At 31.6% G+C, this 19,308-nt stretch overlaps 2 protein-coding genes across 2 annotated transcripts; one reads left to right on the forward strand and one right to left on the reverse strand.

Moving 5' to 3' along the window:
* Positions 1-1,714: 1,714 nt before the first annotated feature.
* LOC133182786 (ceramide kinase-like) lies at positions 1,715-4,748 on the reverse strand. The gene is made up of 9 exons (XM_061317631.1): positions 4,700-4,748; positions 4,413-4,592; positions 3,969-4,032; positions 3,700-3,845; positions 2,943-3,164; positions 2,601-2,825; positions 2,320-2,507; positions 1,956-2,089; positions 1,715-1,757 (listed from the first exon to the last, which is right to left on the reverse strand). The coding sequence occupies exons 1-9, from the start codon at positions 4,746-4,748 to the stop codon at positions 1,715-1,717; spliced, it is 1,251 nt and encodes a 416-aa protein (XP_061173615.1).
* A 12,210-nt stretch (positions 4,749-16,958) lies between these two features.
* LOC133182788 (uncharacterized) lies at positions 16,959-17,834 on the forward strand. Its single transcript, XM_061317632.1, has one exon. The coding sequence runs from the start codon at positions 16,959-16,961 to the stop codon at positions 17,832-17,834; it is 876 nt and encodes a 291-aa protein (XP_061173616.1).
* Positions 17,835-19,308: the final 1,474 nt, after the last annotated feature.

Raw genomic sequence — 19,308 nt, forward strand, 5'->3', positions numbered from 1 at the left:
GATATCGTTTCCTGCTTGGATGAATGGTATATCCCAGCGATTGAAGCAAGTGGATATGAAAATCTATTGAGAAAGTTGACGCTATTGCATTGAAAACCGGAAAATTCGAATCCGTACCATAAATGTTCAGTCATTCGCATACGATCATGTATATTTATAAAAACCCATTCTCTTGACCTAGATTTTGGAAGGAATTTTTGATCATTGTAAACCTTTCGTGATCAGTAAAATGAAAAAAAAAAATCAAGAAGAATATATTAAATGACGAATGTTGTTATAAATTAAATAGAAGCAATTTTTTCCCCAAAATATCAAGAATATGTTTTGCATATTTACCATGATTCTTTTTTTTTAATAACATTTGTTAAAATAGCCCAAAAGTACAGTATGGTAGAATGTTTAAATTTTTAGGGTATTTTTCAGCACTGTTCAGTATATCTAAAATAGACTTAATAATAAATGAATGCCTCCCACACTGCACTTAAGGGTATCTTATGTGTCACGTCGTTTCTTCCTTAATAGAACTAATTTGTTGCAATACATGTATTATATCGTCACACAACGTTCATGTGCAAATATTTCTATAGCTCTTGGACTCACAATATTTCTAATGCTTTTAAGTTCAGCGTCCAGTACCCGAGACAAAGGAGGAGAGAAAATCAACTTTTGATTTTCTTTCTCTAAAAGTTTTGGAATTTTTTAAATTTTACTTTATTTTTTTTTAATTGCATCGGAAATACGTAGGTACATGTATATTTAGAATTTAATCCAACCAACACCTGATAGTTATTGACTCATTCTGTGTCAATGAAGAGATACATGATTTTATTTAAATCAATGTTGGTTTTCTCTCTATGTTAACTAAATAAATTCTATTTCTCTTTGTATGCACTTCAAAAATATTAATAGCACCAAAACACTAATCCCTTTCTGAAACATAAGTTACACATATGTCCATCTTCTTATATAAATATTGCATGTAGTTGAGTGTAACATTGAAAATTTTCACCCCAAGAAAACCATTGTCAACCGAGGCGCAGCCGAGGTTCAAAATGGTTTTCGAGAGGTGAAATTTTCAATTTTACACTCAACAACATGCAATATTAATTAAATTATACTGAAAGTTTTATGCAAATACATATAACAGTGAACATTGCGCGCATAAATTCTGCGCAGTCACTATTTTTTGGAATATCATCCGTCATCAAGCAATGTTAACTGTTGCTACGCTGGAGGGCGTGGGTTCATCAGTCAGCGGGCATTTTTGGTGCTTTTTAACAAATATTTCTCGACGAATCAGATTGACTAATTTACAAGAAATTATAATATATAAAAATAACGCAGGATAAGATATTGAGAAATGTATTTTTATCATTATGTAAATGTACAAAATAGTTTACATTTAGTCATAATATTAATGCCCACTGTTTTTACATCAATTCATCATAAAGTGATGTAGGATGTTTAGAAAAAAACCAACAGACGTTAAAAGGAAAAAAATCATAAAATAAAATAAAAGTTTTAATAAAAATTGAATAAAAAAGAACATGTATAATAATACAGATTTGAACACAAAAATGTATATAAAAATGTAAAGAAAAAATGTTAATAAGTATAATAATACTGATTTGAACACAAAAATGTAAATAAAAATGTAAAGGAAAAATGTAAATAAGTATCAATAGTCAAAGTTCTGTTCCATTTTGATCATTCTTTAGTTGAGTTTTCCATACAGTTTGACGACCTGTTTATGCAGACTGCAAGATGGAGAATAAAAAATATTTAGGACATTTGAAGCAGTAGACTATGTAATTTACTCGCACAGAAATGAGTTTATAAAAAGTGCTTTCTGTTTTTTAATAAAGTAAATATGTGTACTTTGTCCACGTATGTTTTGTGTCATTAATCTAATTGTTTCATATGAAAATATTTTTTTCTAAAAAGACCCAAATTACCTAACGTCGAATTCTGGTCCATCGAGGCAAATGACTTCTCCGTCACAATTAACAAAAAAATCCTGGGTTTCATTTTTCAAAATTCGAACTCGATATCTCTGTACATTGATGGTTCTGACAAAGTTGAAGTCGTACTAACAAGAAAAAAAAAGAGAAAGGTGATTCTATTCTAGTTTATTCATATATAAGATGCAAGTTTAGTGTGTATATTTTCAATTGGTATAACTTTCAGATTTTGAGAGTTAAGAATGTGTGTTTCTATTTTCTCTTCTTCCCTTTTTCACGGCGAAATTTTTAAATAATAATTTTTGTTAGGTATTTTTCATCAACATCACGATTTTTTTAATCCGGAAGTAAAACTTACACAAGTTGATTTCCCGTCGTCCACTTCTTTCAGTTGTCGAATATGATCCATGAGCTTACATTTCTGCGTGATTATTAACTTCAAAGAATCGTCTGCAAAATGAGGCACCATTTTTGTTCCGTTCGGTTTCATAGTAATTGGGTATGTATCAACTGCATACACAACCCTGTCTTCCGCCGTCTTCCATTCTATAAAAGAAAAATTCGTTTTTGATGACGTATCTTAATAATAGATTATTGTTAAACCTAAATTCTCAAATATTTTCAAAAGTAAAATTTTACCTGAAGATGCTCCGAAAGTGTCAGACGAAGAAACTGTTCTTTTCTGAAAATTCACCCGAGCCTTTTTGGTATTAAAAGCAGGAACAGATATTTGGCGGTGGAATTCTTGTTTCAGGGTTGTCGCTCTGTTATTTATTTTAGAGTTATTGTTGCCAGATTTGGCGGAAATATACGATATGATTACATTTACAGGCCGTCTGCTCAACACCGTTCCAACAGGTATCACTATCAAAAATAAAACAATGCAATTTTTTTACGTACTTATGATAACTTCATGTAATACTTGTACCTGATGTATTCAAAACTTATTTACAAAGTCGACAGATCTAGAAATATCTTTACCTTTGAATCGGCTTGTTCCCATCCATCTGTATTTTTCACAATCTCTCATAACGTCTCCAAACAAACCAAAACCAAGAATAAGACTCGAGTAGCCCGAACATTTGTTGCCTTGATGAAGGCTTGCAATGTTGGTAGCAACACAGTCACCCAACACGATTCTTATCGCAGCCGTTTTAGGACATTTTGTTCCATTTAGGTACCAAGCTGTATAATTTCCTGATCCTTTCAGATATAAACATTTGTAGACTTTGTTCAAAATAAATGAATATATAGACAACATAAATTTTATTTAAATGCTTGTTAAGATATTTTGAAGTTTTTTTTTTCTAATTTCAACACTGCGTTAATATCCTTAAATTTTTTTTTTATTGTTTCCTATTTGTTCAAGCACAAGAAGTATGATAAGCGGTTAACTGTGTGCAATTTCCGCACTGTTCAGCAAATAGCACGCATTCTGACTCAATGTAAGAATCTTGTCTCTTAACCTGAAAATCGGTGTCCCTATCATTATCACGCTATATACTTCCTGTAGTCTACCACTCTCATCATCTTTATATTTATCATGCAGATTTTCTAAACCGGTAAAATACAGGCAGTATGGGATTTTTTTTTCAAAGAATGGTTTACGCAGTCAGTAATTTCGCTTTCTTGGTTGTAAAGAAACATTCTCTTTTGAGTTGATTATTAAAAGACAAAATACAAGAAAGAAAGAAAAAACAGTATATTATAAACATGTCAAATGGGCTATTGCTTATACCTGCTGGAATTATTCCTACTGGCAGTTTTATTGGAACAAGTCTAGAGTCAGGGTCATTCGGATCAAGACCACTATTTCGCATTTCTCTGTCCAGAAGTGCTGAGAGGACCTCGTTATAAATCCCATCTCCACCCACAGCCACCACTCTGAGAAAACATAACCAGTTCATTTATTAAGGGAAAAAATGTCATTTTTGCGAATGTCCGATTTAAAATGAGAAATGTACTAAAGTTTCTGAGAAGGGGGAATGATCACTGGAAGACATTTACCCGTCAAATGTGTTCAGGTTAATGTTAAGTAGGCGGTCTCTCACTTCATTAGGTCTGCTTGTCACTGTAAAAGAAAAAAAAACATAATTCTAACTTAGGATGAGAATTACATCACAAAGTCTCTGATTCCCTTTTCTTCAAATAGACATCGCGGATGTTTTTTGCGGATAAACTTACCATATTCATTTGTTTTAACTCCACACATTAGAAAAATCGGCAGAACTTTCCTCTGGTAAATTTTTTCTGCGCCTCTGTTCCCACTTCTTGGGTTTATAAAGACCAATAGACTCTTAGGTCTTTTTCCTTTATCAATATTCATAAACGAAAAGTTGTAAAATCTTGATAAAAAAAAAACAAAAACTTTGCCGTAAATTTAAGAAGAGTAAAAAGTTTGTTAAGAAAATTATCGTAATGAAAAAAAGAGAGTGAAAATGTTTCAAAAACCTTTCAGGGTTGGTTCCAAATCCTTGTGAATTTCATGACATTCACTCTCTGTTGCTTGGCACTGCAGCTTTTCAATTCTTAATTTCGTTTTTTTCTCAACAACATGGACAACTTCCAATGATGCACCACGATCAGTAGAACGAAGGTTACTGGACAAAATTAATCGTGAATCTATTTTCCCTAAAAGAAAAAAAAAGAATTTTATTGAATTTCAAAATAAAAATGAAAAAAAAAAAACAAGTGATGAAAGTGGATACAAATTTTTACAACAGTTCTCCATAACTTACAATTAAATGTAGGGGTTTTGTAATAAAAACAAGACTCTTGAAAATTCATCTCGATACCATAATTGTTCAATGTCATTTTAAAACTATCACTGAAATTGCCTTCATGTTTATATGCTTTTATAAATTTGTTTTGAATTTTCCAGGCCTATTTATATTTTTCGGGTTTTTCAAGCTGTAGTTACCAAGTTAATCAATGGGTGAGATGAAGAGTAGGGTATGGATTACAGTCCAGAAAGTTTGCGTACGGAGGAAACGACAACGCTCTATATATTTTTTTTAAAATAAAATTTATTCAGGAAAGTTTAAACTTTCTGAAGGAAATCAATACCATGCGACCTTGCAATAGAGGTCAAATTAAGTAATGAAGGAAGAAAACAGATGGGTCATTCTGATTTCATATAATTCAAAATTCATATTTTTTACTATCGATCATTCTGAGTTTGAACAAAACTCAAATCTTAATTTTTCTTTTCAAAATGATTTTAAACCTAATAGACAATTACATGTATCATTGATTCATTTGTTTTAGTTGCTTTTATGAAAAAATTTACATGTCGTTTGTTTCAAGCCAAATATAGTAGTAATTTAGCAAATATTTTTAATTAAAAAAAATTATTCTAACAATTCTAACAATAGGATATGTGTTCCCTTTTTAAAAATTGAATACATGTTATATCTGGAGAAGAATACAGCCCTACACTTGCTCAGTGTCGATGACAAACATACTTCATTCATAAATATAGAGTTTAATTTCCTTCTCTAGATCATGAATCAAATCGAATGAGGAAATGAGTAAAATCATATGAGTGAACTAGAACGTATTATTTTTATTGTTTGTTAATAACATGGTCGTAAGGACGGGGGGGGGGGGGCACGGAGGCCGTGCCCCCCCCCCCCAATAATTTTGCCGATATATATAATACTATAGAAAATATAGCTACTATATGATTGTGCCCCTTCAATAATAACGTCTGATGACCTTTTTTTTTTTTTGCTTGTCAAAGAATTTTGGTAGTTGATAGTCCCCCCCCCCACTGAAAATGTATGGTTGTGCCCGCTCAAAGTGAAATTGCTTCCTACGGGACTGAATAATGCATAATTCTGGATGAGATTTGTCCAACAATTGTTCAATTCTAATATTGTAGTACGTGTATTTACACTACTAAAACTATATTGTGCCCAGAAACAATTGTGTCGCCGGATTGAAGTCTGTGGGATTATAAAAATAAACGTAGTAGTCACATGAACGTCAACACAAGTTACCTTTCAGTTTTCAAATCGGAAACATGACGAGTTATACACATGCTTAATTGTAAAGTCACCTGACGAAGATTCATATTTTAATTTAAAGAACTGATCTCATTTTATCGTTTAAATGGGCTGCATTACATTTCCAGAAGTTTTAAATATTGACGGGTTACCATTACCGAATATTATTTTCTTTGATTTCCGAAAAAAGTATTCCTAATTCATATCTTATTAAAAGTAAAATTAAGACAAAGCCATCATGCTTTCTCATATATATATATATATATATATATATATATATATATATATATATATATATATATATATATATATATATATATATATATATATAACATGAAATATCCTTAACAAGCAAGCCATAACATTTTTTTCGTTCTTTCCATTTCTTTACTTTTGTCTATATTGAAATTAATGCACAGCATTAAAAAATAGAAATCAACTAACTAAATACAAATTTAACCTAATTTTACCAAGTATAAATTAATTTGGACCTAAAAACAGCAAAAGAGAAATTTGGGTATCCTATGATCTTAAACTCAAACTTAATTTTAATTAAATTTATTGTCATTGTCCCATTGTGATTTGATGTTTTAATTTTCATCATTATCGAAATCACCGAGGAGAAAATGCAGATTATAAAAAAAAAGAAAGAAGTGTTTTTACAAGTGAATTAGTTCTGTGTTTTAATTGTAGTCAGTTGCTTAAGCGAGTGAAATTTTTCAAGTGTTCAATTCAAGCAAAGCTAGCTCTTCATATTATTTTCTAGAAGAAGCACTTGAAATTTATCATTGCATATTATCGAAAATGTTCGTTATAGAGGATATACTGAGTAGAAGTTAAGATTTCTTTTCTCCATGAAATGCTTGTATTCTCCACGATATTCTTATAAAAGATAAAATCTGCCGACTAAGGAAACAAGGATTGAAGGACTTTACAAGTATACCTCTTAAGTCTCTCTCTCCTTATATTTCCAAAAAATGAAACTTCTCATTACTTTTAATAAAGAGCTAGGTCAAGTATCGTATTTGGCCGCTTCTTTTCCACAGCATGAAAGTTTGAGTCTAGAGGGGAGCTTTATTTTAATACTTCTTCTAGATACGTAAAACATGTCGTATTATGAGATGCCATTAGGCATGTGTCAGACTTTTTGAAAACGTTAAAAAGTCCGTATTGTTTTTTTCCAGAAATTAGTCTTACTGCAGACGATAATAACTTCAATACATGACAAACTACATGTAAGTATCTGAAAATACAGTACCAACCACACCCAACCTGACACCTAAGCAGTCCCAGAAAGCAGTCCCCGGGACTGCTTTGGGACCGCTGTGGGACTGCTCTGGGACCGCTGTGGGACTGCTCTGGGACCGCTGTGGGTCTGCTCTGAGACCGCTATGGGACTGCTGTGGGACTGCTCTAGAAAGCAGACCCAGTAGTCCCTGGGACTGCTTTGTTCACTCATGCGTGAGAAAGGTTCTGAGTGACATGATAGCTCCGCCCCTTGTGTATTCTGAATTTGCAGGCTTCCTGTTGTTGTTTTGTTTACTTTCAGCAGAGAGGTGTTTAAGATAAAAAAATAATAAACAAGGATTTCTTACAAAATTTTAACAAGTAGAGATAGATATACATGTAATTACTATATGTCTTCAGGGGCTCTAAATATACACAATTGTAGTCTAGAATTAATTTTAAAAAAATGAAAGTAGTTAAAAAGGGAAGTCAGGAGATGATTTTTATTCCTTAAATTAAACTTTAATACATGTGTTTGAAACAAAATTATATGTAGGCCTATTTAATTAATTAATGCTATCAAATTATGTATTCAAAGTTTGCATTAGCACTATTTAAAAAAAAAACAAACTTGTTATTACTGTAAGATATTCAGAGGGACGTACATGTACTGTACTGGATTTTTCTTTTTAATTGAAAAAGCTAAAACCATAAAAAAGGGCATTCCATGCTATTTTTTACCGCCCTTAAATAAAACCTAATAATTTATTAAATGACTATGAAATAAAATTATTCTACCATTCTTCCGTCATATAAACAATGTGAACAAGTATTGGGGGGTTTATTTATGAATTAGTTTTTAATTTATAAACAAGTTATTTAAAAAAAAATACATTTATTTAAAAAAATAAACATTTGAAAATATCGGGAATTGTGTGTTGTCAACACCTGAGGTTTCAATCGCCTTTGGGCATGATTAGGAGAAAGTCAATGAATGGTATCAGTGTTACACATCACTGAACATGCTGGTCAACAATGACATTATTTTTAATCCATGAACTGCAAAAAATCTTTGTTTCAATAAATGTATATAAATTTATTTTGGGATTAATTAATTTTAAACATAATCTGAGGGTTCCATTCGCGTGATTTACAGGTGTACACTCGAACGTTTATATAATACAACACTTAAAACTGGATGTTATTGTTTTCTGTTACATAGAGAATCTAACGATAATCAAATTGGCAAGTCAGTGAAAATAATCATGACTGAAATATAATACTCGGCAAAATTTAACAAAGAATTTTTCAAAAGTCCCCGGGACTGCTCTGGGACTGCTTTGTGTCAGGTTGGGTCTGGTTGATACTGTACCACCAATACAAATATCCAAGCCTATTACCAATGTTCTTCTTGCTTGAACCCCCCCCCCCCAAAAAAAAATAAATTACATTACATTTAAAGTCATGCATCTCTAAGAATGTCTAAATTTGATAATCATTCGGTAATACATGAATTGCACATAAGATGTTAGAAAAGTAGTGGCTGTTCATCTCGGGAAAAAGTAGAAAGGAATTAAGAAAATAGTTTCCACCTTCAAAATCATGAAAAAAAAAACTTATTCATATGGTAGAATTTTCTAACGTTGAAATAATCATTTTATATTTTGATGAAAGAAAACATGCAGAATAAGTTAAAAAGGTAAAAATTGTTCATGCTTTAAGTATATTGGCATACGAGTTTGAGTTTTCCTAATGATCACCTCATCGTGATAAAAAAGCACAACAAATTATGGAAAAAAAAACCACCTCATCATAATGAAATACCCATAATATAATGAAAAATCACCTCATCTAATAAAGTACCCACAGCATATAATGCAAAACCACCTCACCAGAATGAAGAAACCACAGCATTTAATATTAAATCACCACATCATAATGATATAGCCACAGGATATAGTGCAAACCACTTCATTATGAAGAAACCAGAGCATATAATGCAAAAGCACCTCATCATAATGAAATAACCACAGCATATAATGCAAATCCACCTCAGTATAATGAAGAAACCACAGCATATAATGTAAAAACACCTCATCGTAATGAAATACCCACAGCATATAATGCAAAACCACCTCACCATAATGAAGAAACCATAGCATATAATGCAAAACCACCTCATCATATTGATATACCCACAGCATATAATGCAAAACCACCTCACCAGAATGAAGAAACCACAGCATATAATATTAAATCACCACATCATAATGATATAGCCACAGGATATAGTGCAAACCACTTCATTATGAAGAAACCAGAGCATATAATGCAAAAGCACCTCATCATAATGAAATAACCACAGCATATAATGCAAATCCACCTCAGTATAATGAAGAAACCACAGCATATAATGTAAAAACACCTCATCGTAATGAAATACCCACAGCATATAATGCAAAACCACCTCACAATAATGAAGAAACCATAGCATATAATGCAAAACCACCTCATCATATTGATATACCCACAGCATATAATGCAAAACCACCTCACCAGAATGAAGAAACCACAGCATATAATATTAAATCACCTCATCATAATGATATACCGACAGGATATAATGCAAACCACTTCATCATTATGAAGAAGCCAGAGCATACAATGCAAAAGCACCTCATCATAATGAAATAACCACAGCATATAATGCAAATCCACCTCGGCATAATGAAGAAACCACAGCATATAATGTAAAAACACCCCATCATAATGAAGACTTATCAAATAAGGCAGTTTTGGCGTTCCATACTACTTGAAGGACACATTAACCAGAATGAGCATTTTCACTGGGGATAATTCACACAAATGCAATGCGTCTGTCTATTATTATCAACATTGATGTAAATTAACTTTTAAGTATTTGGACTAAGAAGGTATTTAATTACACCTGGAAAAACCATTTAAAATTCACCCTTATAGAAATTACGGAATCCTTGTTTCACAACTTTCAGCAAATTGGCAAATACGGGGATTGTCCAAAAAGTTCGTTGCAATGGCAATTTTTCAAATAATGTGTGTTGTTTCTAGGAATGCCTTCTTCTATAGCTATTTAAGGGAATTGTATATAATGTAGATTTTATACACGGACATTGAAACTTCAAAGGTTTTTAATTATAGCTTTAAATTAGCTATAATTAACATACATAGTTTCTGTATCTTTATAAACTAAATACTGGGTTCAGTAAGTGGAACTCTCAATGTACAGATTATATCTGGAAAAAATGAAATGGAGAATCATATAAAGCTATTAATATTTACATTTCCAGATATTTTTCCTTAAGATTCTTTGCAAATTCGAAAAAAATCATGTTCTCATGAACTACCATGTGATTAGTAAGAATATTTAAATTGTGATGTGATTGAAGTCAAAAAATAGTGCAAACTTTTTTTTTCAAAAATGATCGTTGAATGACAAAAATATTTGGCAAGACATCAGAAAAATAATGTAAATATAAGAGATGAATTTAATTTTTGAGAATTCATGAGGTACATGAATTACAACGCTTCACGCCTGCATATTTATCATGAAGCGCTAACGCGCTTTATGAAATATGCAGGCGTGAAGCGTCGTAGTTCGTTTCATCATGAATTCTCAAAAATTAAATTCATCTCTTACGAGGTGCATTTGAAAAGTTCTGAGAACTGTTTGATAAAATATTAACCATTTAGCGAAATTATTGAGTTTGATATCATTGAAAGATCAGAAAATTTACACATACTATGACCTCACTTTGTAATTTTTATGACGTAATAACTCCGAAAATGACGTCAGAATCCGGTGTGTTTAGCATACTGACTATTAAAATGACGTAACGAGACACAATTTCAGCGAATTAAAATTTTAAAGTCAACTTCTGCTCATTAGTCGGATGCATGCAAACGGACACAAATGCTAGTTGGGTGAATGTTTACATAGACTACAGTCTATCATATGGTGTTTTATTTAGGAGATCCTATACTATGAGGTGGCTTAAGCGTGTGTCAAACATAGCATGTTATTATCGAATCTCGCTCAAAATATTGCAAATTGAAAATGACAAAGTTGACAATGAAAGGAGAAAAGTGGACGGTGTTACAGAATTTGCTGGCATTAATAGACTGTTTCACGATAACTGTGGTACTGCTCTTTTGCAGGGCAAAATGATATATTTTGGTGAAATATGACGTAAAAGCAATTGTTAAATACACATCATTTAATTATCCGTCAACAATAACTTCGCCAAACGTTATTAATTTTCCCTGCAAAGAGTAGTACCGCAGTTATCGTGAAAGGGCTAATTCGTAAGGTGTTTTAACCAATTTTGTGGGAACAATTAAAGCTCAAGAGAAGTTACGGGTCCCCCGTATTTTCTCGTAAAAACCAAAATGGCGCCGGCGTAGTTGTAAGCCCACCGTAACTCAATATATTCGCAAATTTTAAATCATGGAAAATAAATAAGATTGTACATGACAATGTTACTCAGATTCATTTTTTTTGCGTCGAAAGTCAAAAGAAGTAGTGAGTTTTGGAGCGCCGAAGTTGAAATAATATGAAAAAATACGCACAAAAACAAGTCCTGGGGAAGACTTTTGTACGTTTTATTCCTAAATGGTAAGAGTCTTCTTACAAAAGATACATTTGGGGAAAACTGCTTTGATACACTTTAGTTTTATACAGAATACAGTGGAGAGCTATTATATAATAGACTGAAAGTCCAGCTGTATCATGTAAATAGAAATCTTGAATAAATGCCTAAAATAGCATAATCGGACATAAACCATGCTTATAAATTAACCATAAAATGAAATATGGAATTGCTGATTTACGTACCATTCTTGCAGTCTTATTCTACCTTCATACAAATTTTCTTTGAAATATTTTTTCAAAGAGGCATTTGACAGAACTTTTCCGATCTTCGTGTCGGCAAAAAACGCGACTTTTCAGTATACTAAACATTAGAGATTCTGGCGTCATTTTCGGAGTTATTACGTCATAAAAACAAGAAAGTGACATCGAAATGAGTGTAAATTTTCCAGCTCTTTTCATGGTATCAAATTTATCAACTTCTGTGAAACGGTTAATATTTTATCAAACAGTTCTCAGAACTTTTCAAATGCCCCTCGTAAATGAATGCACACCACCTTCAAAAATATACTTTTTTACTTCCCAATCGTTGTTCATTCTTTCATAATTGTGTAGAAATCTCGGACAAATCCTATTAAAATTATTAAGAAATACAATTACATGTAATATACATTATACATGTATCTCTAATGATATCTAGTTTAAAGACTTCATTACTTTTACACATGAAATTGTGATATGTAACGATGGCTTTTTCATTCTCGTAGCTTTACCGAATAAAACGTCGCGATTTGATCTAATTTAGAATAATAAATGGATGCATTTGAACATAGAGATAACTGTGGCTATTCGAGTTATGAAAAAAAACACAAGGATACGTCACTTATGCTCCAGCTTAAGTAGGCACTTCAAGACGTACATATTGATAGTACTTTATTCTATAGCATGCATGCACTAAGTTCATTTTCATCAAATGTTTTAGAAATTACACCATGACTGTATTATTTTCATAGCATATACTTTTTTATCATAACAATCTCAACATCTTAGTTTATTCATTACATCAGAAATCAAATTATATTTGTTGTCGAATTTTATAATGGAAGGATTAGAAAGCTTGACCTAAAAGGAACGAAAAGGAACAAATACGTAACTATCAACAAAAATGTTTTCCTCAATAATAGATACCTGCTCTTTAGAAGAGAAAGTTTTAGTAGAAGAGAAGAAACCCTCTACAATTCTTGGAAGTATTTAGCTCTTTCCAACCATAGGAGCATATATGGGTTACTAGGTGTTTTACTTTTACAAGACATTTCCTTCTGAAGAATGTCAGTAACCTAAAATTCCAGGAAACATTGTTAAAAAGTATGATATATGAGTAAAGATTATCTGCTATTAGACAGTCTGGGATATCCGTACAATGCACATATGGTTAAGAGATAATTGCCACCTTGTATAATGAGTGGATAGACACCGCTGGCCAATTGAGTGGTTTAATTGAGATGAGGATCCTTTCCGTGGTTGGTACATTTTGAAGAGAAAATTAATGAAATATGGAAAGTATTGTCGGTATGATTTGTCCATTATATACAAACAATTTTTTTTATCCTTAAAGCACTTTGATTTTGGACATTATCACCTGACCACCTTTTGACCATTCAGGCTGCCCATACTTTACTGCAAAATTTTTTTTAAATATTCTGAAAAATCTACACACAATGATAAGTGATTAGCTAGTAGATATACAGAGGGATTAATTTATTTTACTTTTTATTAAGGCAAAATCTTTATGAGAATTTGCCTGAAATAAAGCGTCAATATTTACGAGGGTTGTCCGCAAAGTGCATGTATATCACGACCTTGGTTTAAGTAAAGAAAAAGGAATAAGGCTTAATTTTTTAGTCTATACTTTACTTGTATCATTTGTCAATTTTCAAGAAAATGCAATTATTTGAAAATATAACTATCAAGCTTCAAAAAGTTCATAAAGTTCATAAAGACGTCATAAGTGCGAACTAGCGTATATGAAAAATCCCTAGATTTTCTCAAGGTAATCTCATCTATTATGCCGTTTTACCTATTTATAGCTCCTATAGCTAGTCGCAAATATCCTTCCTGCGATGCCCGTAAGAACGGAATGCCTTCTCACATACCGGTATCATCCTCCAAACTCAAACGTTCATCAGAAAATAAGTTGTGCCATTTAAATATTACTGAGAATTGACTCTGGAGTTAGTGTTTGATTGATTTCTTTATAAATTTGAGTTCTTTTTTTCCAAAAGTTCATACAAAACGTTATAACTGCGCGCTGCTCCAAGCGTTCAAAATTTGATACACTTTCAGACAATCCACAACACATATTTATGAATTCTTATATGAATTTCAGAGGTGTATGTGAACGATAAAAATTTTAATTTGCTAGTCTTATTTTATTCAATATTTTAATAAACAAGGCTGCAGATAATATTTTTCATAAAGTTAAGGATTTTTTAAAAACATGGGACAAGTCCTTTAAGATTACTTTTGCCTATATCATAATATTTACAGTTTTTTTAAAATTAATTTTAGAGCAATTCTTATGCATAACTGAGGAAAGGAAATTGAAAATTCGAAACAGAATATCAGACAAATTTCTATTGCTCCGGGTAACGATACCTCCTTATCAAAACCTTTAATATTCTATTTAATGGTTTGAATTGTCTCTTAACATTGCAAATAGGAATAAAAGCTTAAAAAGAAAGATAACAAAATACAGCTTTTATAGTAAATAATGTTTTAATTTGTAAAATTAACGCCTGTCCCCGAACTTTACGGACATCCCTCGTATTTTTTCCCTTGATGACTATATTGCATTTAATATGGTTTATAATTTTGCAGATTTTTTTTTATCATCTTTTGATGGAAGTTAAAATATAATTGATTTATGTTTAGAAAAAAAAAAGAATTTCTGATGGATATTAACATTGTCTTCAAAATATTTCACTTCGAGATTTTATCCAATCCATGAGCATGTTCATGAATATTATCATCGACTTTGAATATTTTTTTAACCTATTTTGAATATATAAAACGACTTCGATTGATCACCCATGAAATTAAAAGTCGGAAAGACGGAACTTGTTTTTGTGTCACATGGAACCTGCCTTTAAGCAATTCTAGTCAATATGCTTTTTTATGGCAGCTGCCCATGTTCACGCAATATTTTTTCCTCGTATGTAGCTAATATTGTCGAGGTCGCAAAAAAAAAAATGTTAAACAGGTCGTACAGTCAAGATTATTATTAAAAAACATATTTATCACGAAATATCCCTATCAAGCAAGCCATATTTTTTCATTTTCCCCATTTCTTTACTTTTACATGTATCTATATTGAAATTTATGCAAAACATTTAAAAAATGGAAATCGCCTAATAAATACAAATTTAACCTAATTTTATCACGTACATGTAAGAAATTAATTTGGACCTAATAGCGGCAAAAAAAGAAACATATGATCAAATTTCAACTTTCTCCGGAATTTTGGGTATCATATGTCCGTAAAATTAATTTAAATTAAGTTTATTGCCATTGTCCCATGGTGATTTGATGTTTTAATTTTTATCATTATCGAAATCACCGAGAAGGAAAAATTATTTTAAAAGAAGAAGCAAGTGTTTTTACAAGTGATTTAGTGTTGTGTTTCAATTGTATTCAGTTGCTCAAGCGAGTGAATTTTTTTCAAGTGTTCAATTCAAGCAAAGCTAGCTCTTCATATTATTTTCTAGAAGAAGAAGCACTTGAAATTTATCATTGCATATTATCGAAAATTTTCGCTTAAGAGGATATATATAGAGAAGAAGTTAAGATTTCTTTTCTCCACGAAATGTTCGTATTCTCCACAATATTCTTATTAAAGATAAAATCTGCCGACTAAGGAAACAAGGCCGGATTGAAGGACTTTACAAGTATACTTCTTAACACACACACACACACCCTCACACACACACACCCTCACACACACTCTCTCTCTCACACACACACCCCTTTTATTTCCAAAAACTGAAACTTACATTTAATAGAGAGCTAGTTAAGTATCCCGTGTTTGGCCGCTCTTTTTCACAGAATTGAAGTTTGAGTCTAGAGGGGTTCTATTTTTGAATACTTCTTCTAAATACTAAAACATGTCGCTCTCTGAGATGACATTAGGCAATCGTCTGACTTTCGTTGGAAACGTTAAAAAGTCTGTATTATTTATTTTCTTCAAACATTAAACTAACCGCAGGCAGTAACTTCTTCAATACATGAAATATAAGTATCTTGAAATACCACCAATACAAATTCCAAGCCAATTACCTTTACCTTTGTTCTTGCTTGTAGCCCCCCCCCCCAAAGAACATTTAAAGTTTTGCATCTCTAAGAAGTTCTAAACTTGATGATCATTTGGTGAAGAGTGGTAGATATTGCAATTAAGATCCATGAATTGCGCATAAGATGTAAGAAAAGTTAGTGGCTTGTTCATCTCAGAAAGAAGTAGAAAGGAATTAAGAAAATACTTTCCATTATCTAAATCATTAAAAAGAAACTTAAATGGTTTTTATTATGATAGAATTTTCCAAGGTTAAATGAATCATTTCATATTTTGCTGAAAGAAAACTTGTAGTATAAGTAACATTTTAAGCCGAAAATTTTTTCATGCTTCGAGTATATTTGAGAAGTTTTCCTAATGATCATCTCACCATGATGAAAAAACCCCAGCATATTATGAAAAATCACCAAATCATAATGAAGTTCCCACACTATATTATGAAAAATCACCAAATCATAATGAAGTTCCCAAACTATATTATGAAAAATCACCAAATCATAATGAAGTTCCCACACCATATTATGAAAAATCACCAAATCATAATGAAGTTCCCACACCGTATTATGAAAAATCACCAAATCATAATGAAGTTCCCACACTATATTATGAAAAATCACCAAATCATAATGAAGTTCCCACACCATATTATGAAAAATCACCAAATCATAATGAAGTTCCCACACCATATTATGAAAAATCACCAAATCATAATGAAGTTCCCACACCATATTATGAAAAATCACCAAATCATAATGAAGTTCCCACACTATATTATGAAAAATCACCAAATCATAATGAAGTTCCCACACCGTATTATGAAAAAATCACCAAATCATAATGAAGTTCCCACACCGTATTATGAAAAATCACCAAATCATAATGAAGTTCCCACACCATATTATGAAAAATCACCAAATCATAATGAAGTTCCCACACCGTATTATGAAAAATCACCAAATCATAATGAAGTTCCCACACCGTATTATGAAAAATCACCAAATCATAATAAAGTTCCCACACTATATTATGAAAAATCACCAAATCATAATGAAGTTCCCACACCGTATTATGAAAAATCACCAAATCATAATGAAGTTCCCACACCATATTATGAAAAATCACAAAATCATAATGAAGTTCCCACACTATATTATGAAAAATCACAAAATCATAATGAAGTTCCCACACCGTATTATGAAAAATCACCAAATCATAATGAAGTTCCCACACCGTATTATGAAAAATCACCTAATCATAATGAAGTTCCCACACTATATCATGAAAAATCACCAAATCATAATGAAGTTCCCACACCGTATTATGAAAAATCACAAAATCATAATGAAGTTCCCACACCGTATTATGAAAAATCACCAAATCATAATGAAGTTCCCACACCATATTATGAAAAATCACCAAATCATAATGAAGTTCCCACACCATATTATGAAAAATCACCAAATCATAATGAAGTTCCCACACTATATTATGAAAAATCACCTAATCATAATGAAGTTCCCACACCATATTATGAAAAATCACCTAATCATCATGAAATACCCACAGGATATAATGCAAAAAAACACCTCATCATAATGAAGAAAGTCAAACCACATCATACAATGCAAAAGTACCCCACCATAATGAAATACCCACAGCAAATAATGTAAAACCACTTCATCATAATGAAGACCTATCACATAAGGCAGCTTTGGCGTTCCATACTACTTGAAGGACACATTAACCAGAATATGCCTTTTAATTGGGGATATGATTCGCACACGAATGCACTGAGTCTGTTTGGTATTAGCCACATTGATGTATATTAGCTTTTAACTACATGTGTATTAACATTTGGTATATGAAGTGTTTAATTACACCTGGAAAAACCATTTAAAATTCTCCCTTATAAGAATTACGGAATCCTTGTTTCACTACTTTCAGCAAATTGACAAATACAGGGATGTCCAAAAAGTTTGTTTACAATGGCAAATTTTTATATGATGTTTGTTGTTTCTAGAAATATCCCCTTCTTTAGCTATTCAAGGCAATTGTATTTCACGCAGATTTTATATACGGACATTAAAAGGTTTTTAATCATAGCTTTAAATTAGCCATAACTAACGTCAATAGTTTTTGTATCTTTATAAACTAATTGCTGGGTTCAGTAAGTGGACTTGCAATGTACAGATAATATCATTTAAAAAAAGAAATGGAAAATCACATTTATCAATTAATGAATGCAATACCTTCAAAAATATACTTCTAACTTCCCAGTAGTTTTTTGCATTCTTTCATAAATGTGTTGAAATCTTAGACAGTTTAAAGACTTCATTATTTTAATACATGAAATTGTGATATGTAACGATGGCTTTTTCATACTCGTAGCTTTATTGAATATTTGAACATAGAGATAACTGTGGCTATTCGAGAGTTACGTTAAAAAAAACATAAGGATACGTCACATGCTCTAGCTTAAGTAGGCATTTCAAGACATATATATTTAGTACTTACCTTTATAAGATCCATGCAATGAGTTCATTTTCATCTAATGTTTTAGAAATTACACCGTAGCTGTATTATTTTCATGGCATATACTTTTTTATCATAACAATCTCTGTACATCAGTTTATTCATTTAATCAGAACTATATTTGTTGTCCAATGTTAGAATGGAAGGTTATGCAATACAAATTATTAGAGTTAGCAAGTTGGACGTAAAAGGAACGAAAGAGAATAAATACTTAACTATCGACATAAATACTTTCTTCGATAATAGATATCTGCTCTCCAGAAGAGAAACCCTCTTTTAGCAGATAACAATTATCTGCTATTGGACAGTCTGAGATTTCTGTACAATACACATATGGTTTAGAGATAATTGCCACCATGTATAATGAGTGGATAGAAACCGCTGGCCAATGAGTGGTTTAACTGAGATGAGGATCCTCTCCGTGGTTGGTACATTTTGAAGAGAAAATTAATGAAATATCAAAAGTATTGCCGGTGTGGTTTGTCCATTATATTCAAACAAACTCTATTTTATCTGTAAAGCATTTTGATTTTGGACATTATCGCCTGACCACTGATTGACCATTCAGGGTGCCCATACTTCACTGCCCATATTTTGTAAATATTTTGAAAA

This window comes from Saccostrea echinata, unplaced genomic scaffold (genome assembly GCF_033153115.1).
Source record: "Saccostrea echinata isolate AGI-Se365-2 ecotype Australia unplaced genomic scaffold, CSIRO_AGI_Sech_v1 ptg000009l, whole genome shotgun sequence".
Classification (NCBI taxonomy): Eukaryota; Metazoa; Mollusca; class Bivalvia; order Ostreida; family Ostreidae; genus Saccostrea; species Saccostrea echinata.

What these genes read in the sequence shown, in the direction of transcription:
- LOC133182786 (XM_061317631.1), bottom strand. Translation starts at nt 4,748, where the DNA reads ATGAATTTTCAAGAGTCTTGTTTTTATTACAAAACCCCTACATTTAAT. An exon ending in TTTGGAACCAACCCTGAAAG is followed by an intron (nt 4,033 to 4,412) that starts GTTTTTGAAACA and finishes TTTCTTTTACAG; the next exon opens with TGACAAGCAGACCTAATGAA. An exon ending in ACGACGGGAAATCAACTTGT is followed by an intron (nt 2,090 to 2,319) that starts GTAAGTTTTACT and finishes TTTTCTTGTTAG; the next exon opens with TACGACTTCAACTTTGTCAG.
- LOC133182788 (XM_061317632.1), top strand. Translation starts at nt 16,959, where the DNA reads ATGAAGTTCCCACACCGTATTATGAAAAAATCACCAAATCATAATGAA.